The sequence below is a fragment of the Haliotis rufescens genome, unplaced genomic scaffold (assembly GCF_023055435.1).
Source record: "Haliotis rufescens isolate VD_foot unplaced genomic scaffold, xgHalRufe1.0.p SCAF_8, whole genome shotgun sequence".
In the NCBI taxonomy this organism is placed as follows: Eukaryota; Metazoa; Mollusca; class Gastropoda; order Lepetellida; family Haliotidae; genus Haliotis; species Haliotis rufescens.
The window spans coordinates 21,769,363-21,775,268 of NW_025964372.1; the positions used below are offsets into that span (position 1 = coordinate 21,769,363).

At 39.8% G+C, this 5,906-nt stretch overlaps 1 protein-coding gene across 2 annotated transcripts; it reads left to right on the top strand.

Annotated features, from left to right (window-relative positions):
* Positions 1 to 287: 287 nt before the first annotated feature.
* On the top strand, positions 288 to 4,663 carry LOC124115747 (UPF0449 protein C19orf25 homolog). 2 transcript variants are annotated; one of them, XM_046476859.2, is made up of 2 exons: positions 288 to 522; positions 2,830 to 4,663. In XM_046476859.2, the coding sequence occupies exons 1-2, from the start codon at positions 390 to 392 to the stop codon at positions 3,108 to 3,110; spliced, it is 414 nt and encodes a 137-aa protein (XP_046332815.1). In that variant the 5' UTR covers positions 288 to 389; the 3' UTR covers positions 3,111 to 4,663. The 2 variants fall into 2 exon arrangements, with proteins under 2 accessions (XP_046332815.1, XP_046332816.1); XM_046476860.2 differs by having other exon boundaries at positions 2,854 to 4,663.
* The last annotated feature ends 1,243 nt before the right edge of the window (positions 4,664 to 5,906 follow it).

Below are 5,906 nucleotides of genomic sequence, written 5' to 3' on the forward strand. Positions count from 1 at the left end.
CCTAGCTTTGGTTACTTGTGGCCTATAGCCCGTCCTTTAAAACTGTATATATATAACATTGTTATGCTCAAATATGTATATTCATAAATTGTTTTTAAATATAGTATGCTCAAATATGTTTCAAACTTTGTATCGTCGCTATATGTCTGAAATAATGCCGATGCGACGTTAAATTTTAACTCACTCACTCAGTCCTTGATGATGAACTTTCACGACTGCGCATTCTCAATAGTTGATCGAGTTTGTGTTAGTTGGATGATATTTATCTCCCTTAGTTGTGCCAAAAGGTGGCGCTGTCCCAGAAACCACGTTTCCGGGTTTACTGGAGAACAACGTTGCCAGACCTACGTGTGTTGTAGTTCTACAGCTGTACGTCTATATTTGCCCAAATGAAAATGTCAGGCACATCCAGGCTAACTGAGAGACCAAAGCCACCGACAGTAGACCAGATAATGACAGACATTAAATCTTCAAAAGATGACGACCCCGTATTCACTTTCGGAGTGACAGGCATATCGAGAGGTAGGCTAGATGATAGATCAAAACAAAACTAACTCAGGTCATGAGGTGGAGAATATTCAAGTTTGATTCATAGTGGCATAGACTTATTATTGTCAACAATTGTCAGTGGGTTAAACATAGTTACACTCTCTTGTTATGACAAGGGAGTCGCTTTAGAATATGTTCGCCACGATTTTCATTCATTTTAAGAAAATTTCAAACCCAGAATACACTTGCAACCTTTGAAATTCATTAAGACCAGTGAAAACCTCATTTCACCCGCCCTCTTTGAACAAAATCAAAATGTTTACTATATTTATATTTTCTATCAGTTTTATTCAGTTCCCGTTTATCACTAGGTGCATGTTTAAGGCTGAGAATGACAAAAAGGAGCGGTATTTTCCCAGAGCTCCAGATAAGCTTTTGGTGTTATGGGTATTTTACCCATGCATTTTAAAATCATTGGGTATCAGTAATTCTATCTGGGTATTCAAATTTCTGTTACCCACTAGTTTTTACACATGTGGGTATTTAAGTTAAATATTTAAAAACACTATTCATCAAGTCCCTGCAAACTCGTGTTGTGTGGTTTCGAGAGCTTTATAGGACTAAAAAGTACCACGATACTTCCACAAGAAAGTGTGATGGCAAATGATCATGATGTAACTGTCATCGTGGAGTTTGGCAAGGTTGACGGAATGCCAACTTATAATTTCAAAATAAGTTGCTGATTTGCTAATCGAATACGCAGGGTTACTTCACAATATTTTGATGATATGCACAAGTTTTATTTTTGTAGCGTATCTGTAATGTTCGTTGCGTATTTGATACACTTGGATTTTATTTTACTGCGTATTTCGGCATGTTTTATGCATATTTTACGCAGATACGCAGCTTATCTGGAGCTCTGTTTCCATTCTTGTATATTGCATTAAAGGGCCAGTATGTCAACAGTTCTAGGTGTTTTCAAATCATGCATGAAATAATTTCAATCTCATAATCAGATCTTAGTTATCTCTACAGCTAAACAAAGATCTTAGGACATCCCATTACAGGTCACGTTAGACCGACCTTGTGAGAACTGTGACCGACCAATGGAATGACCAATCAGAAGGCAGCTTTCTTGTGCTTTACAGCACTAATTTTAAATTGGCGACTACGCTTCAAAACATATTTTGACATATTCTCGATTACAAATTTGAAACCTGAACAAAAGAACATTCTGGAATGGCTAATAGATGGTCTAGATTGTATGGATTCAGTTATTAACCCGTAACTATCGTTCGGAGTTAAAGTTTTCGAGGTTGCATGTTTAGAAATCACATTCCGACTGTCACTTTCATAATCTGGTAAGCGATGCTCTGATTGGTCAGGTGAAAGGTCGTTCTGACGTGACCCCTTATGGGATGTCCTCAGATCTTTGTTTAGCGGTAGCGAGAACTGAGGTCTGATTTTAATGAGATTGGAAATAATTTCTGAGCATGATATCACATATTTAGTTGATGCACAATTCAATTCTCATACCAAAACAATAGAGCTCTGGACAGCAAAGCTGACAAACCCAAGTGCTCCTCAGAATAAACTGGCTTTGGTCATGTTTTTATTAAGGGCATATTGAAGAGAAAGCTAGTGTGTTTTTGTTACGGATGAGTTACAACTAATTGCCAGCTTGATTGGATTGGAAGACAGTGTTTATCAAATTTACAATATTATGCCTTTGTCGTATAAAGCCAATCACCTTGCAGAAATAAGTCAGGGGTTTTCTTGGGGATAAGCGCTTCCTGACCTGCTAATTGGCCTACTAGCGTGGGTGATAATTATGCCAGTAAGATGACACAATGTTGTTGGTTGGTTGCCGCACTCAGCAATATTCCAGCTATATAATGGCGGTCTGTAAATAATCGAGTCTGGACCAGACAATCCAGTGATTAATATCATGAGCATTGATCTACGCAATTGGGATCGATGACATGCATCAACCAAGTCAGCGAGTCTGACCACCCGATCCCTTTAGTCGCCTCTTACGGCATGGGTTGCTGAAGACCTATTCTACCCCGGATCTTTACGGGTCGTGACACAATGTACCCTTCGCATACTGGTTCAGGATACAAAGGACTTGAACACTGGGTACATTACTCCATATAACCCACGAGACAATTAATATTGTCTAGCAAAAAGGGGGGATAGGATGGCCCAGTCATCAGAGTTGCAGAGTTGCATCCCTTGGGCACGTCAGGAACCTATGATCACATGTTGGAATCCCATTTTGCCCCGATTGTACTCACTCTACCAAATACAGTTCAGAAATGATTTTTTTGTTGCATACAGATTCCACACCTTTGTCAAATTCAGACACATCGTTTGATATGGGCAGCCACAGTGAAAAGCTAATGGAGAGTGGTGACCACAGCGGAAAATCCCCCGAAATGCTCGATATTGGAACAACATATCTAAAGACACTTCAACTCTTGAATACAACTGAACTTTTAAAATCCTCCTCTGAAAACCTAAAGGATCAGTTTGAGCAGCTGGAGAAGCTGGGTACAGAGGTCACGGAAGCCATTGCCGAGTTGAAGTCAGCAGCAAAGACAGTCAAAACCAAATCATGAGTCTGCTGACTTTGGAAAGATTTCTCAAATGTGTGGCAATAGTTAAAATTGGTGCATGTTTTGTTTTCCCTGGAAGTGTTCACTGGACGTGCAGGGTCTTTGTCTGGGGGGTCCTGAGGCACAGTATGTCCACAGCACTCAATATGTTTCCTGAGAGGCACATTGGGACGCAGACATGTGGTCAGACCTGTTCAGAGGTATTTGGCCCCAAGTCTGCAGCAAATGGTAGTAAAAATTACAAATTTCCCAATTCTTAGAATTTATGAAAATATGAACATTTGAAAAAACCAATTTTGAACAATATGAATATTTTCCCAATTTGCCAGCGAAGGCACTTTTGGAATCCTAGTTTGGAATCCCAGATAAATCCCCGGGAATACAGTTCAAAGTGGCTTTAAACCCAAGTCACCGACTCACTCAATTGTTCTCAAGTCCACGTTTCAATACAGTTCAAAGTGGCATTAGACCCACTCACTCACTCACCCACCCACCTATTCTCAGGTCCTCGTTTAAAATGGACACTGCCACCATACTTTCTTGTGAACATTCACTTATTTGCTCTGCAATAATCAGATGATACCTTCCTTTATACTTATGATTGTCCATGTTTCTAACACTATTAACCAAGCATAATGATCAGGTATTAATGATAGACTGAATAGTACTATTATTTATTGTATGATTTATTTCTTGACCACCTAAGTGGTAAATGTCAGACCTGCATCATTTTGAGCTGACATGCCATGATATGTCTGGAATGCTGTGCACAACGGTGTTCAGCCCAACTCACTCAAGCACTCTCTACTTCTTGACCACATGTCCAGATTACAGATGTCAACATTAGAAATAAATGCTAGCCCAATAGTATGAATATCCTGTGGCTAGTAAAATAAGAAAAGGGCTGGAATAGTCACATTTTGAAGGCTGTAGTCTGTCAGCTAGCTCAGTATCACAGAGCGTTTTAAGTATGCCACTGTGCATACATGTAATACAGGGGTCAGGAAAATTTAAAATCCTAATCGGACATTTGCATTTAGGCCACGCCCCCTTCAAATAGCATATTTTAGTACGGCTTTTCACACACATTGTAATATGATGTCCTCAGATCTTTGTGTAGTGGAAGCAAGCACAAGATCTGAGTTTAATGAGATTGCCCTAGGGGGAGGGCTAATAATGTGTGCTATTGATCGTATCTTTGCGTTCCGTGGCAGTTTTCTTTCGCTAAGATCGAAATTCCTTAGTCAAGGTTGAAAGGAAGTGAAGCCAAATTGTTTTTTATAGCTGACATCAGATTGGCCTGAGAACTTCTGTCAGCTCGGGCCACCCCCGGATCTGTTCACAGAGAGGTATTGTATCAGAGTTGGAGATCTGATTGTAACAATCTTGGGTAGTGATGCACTAGTTCTTGCATTTATTTATAGCATTACAATCCTGTATTGCAGTTGAGTATGAAGTTACCAGAGTCTAGTCTGAATGTTTGATTGTTGTGAGTGACTGGTACTTACAAGTACAACTGTAAGTATTTATTATGCAGATTAAAGGGATGTGGAGAAGAAACTGTTTTATTGTTTGTGATATACACCAGAAAACGTCTCGGCATCACTTACTGTATAATACAGCCAGGTTTTGAAATTGGAATTGTATTCATTTTCTATCTAAGCACATTTGTACAAAGTGTTGCATTCTTATTGTAATACAGAAAGTGATTATGTAATGACAAGTGTGTGTTTGGTTTAAGACCACTTAACAATATTTCATATAAGTCCTTTTTGAAAACCAAATGTATGTAGACAGTAAAATTGACTAAGAGAGAATTTTGATATTTGGACCCTTCCCTTTTATAAAAGCTGGATGCACCCTTGAACATTACCAGTAAAACAGCCATGTTGTGGAGAAGGTAGGAGTGAGTTATTCATATTAGGGCAGCTGGTTGTATATGCTGTGGGCCAGAGCAAGAATTGCAGGCAAGTCAGGATCTTCGGTCTGTCAGCGCCATACCAATACTCTTTGGACTACACGAGTGGTAAAGGTATGTCAGGCCGTTGTTGGTTGATACATGTCATCGATCCCAATTGCGTAGATCGATGCTCATGATGTCAATCACTGGATTGTCTGGTCCAGACTCGATTTATTTACAGACCGCCGTCATATAGCTGGAATATTGCTGAGCGTGGCGTTAAACAACAAACAAACACTCACTATGAACTGGACCTGAGAAGATCTGGGGTAGAATAGGTCTTCAGCACCCATGTTTGCTGTAAAAGGAGCCTATGCTTGTCGTAAGAGGCGACTAACGGATCGGGTGGTCAGGCTCCCTGACTTGGTTGATGCATTTCATTGTATTACCATTGCGTGGATCAAGGCGCATGATGTCAATCACTGGATTGTCTGGTCCAGACTTGATTATTTACAGACTGCCTTCATATAGCTGGAATATTGCTGAGTGTGGTGTTAAACAACAAACAAACACTATGAATTGATTGATATGCCATACAATCTCTCTCATGTACCTGGGTCATGTCGCCTCAATGGCTGCTAAGGAGCATGTGTGACCTGGTGTAAGATGATATGCGGAGTTGTGTCCCTTAGCAATGTCAGAATCCTATGATTCGAGTTTGAAACCTAGATTCTCACTGATTGAGATTTTTGGTTTGGTAGCAAAGTAACTTTTGCTGTTTGTTGTTTAACCCACACTCAGCCATATTTAAGCTTTTTGAAGGCGGTCTGTAAATAATTGAATCCGGATTAGACGATCCAGTGATTGACATGAGCATCGATCCAAGAATTGTGATACGA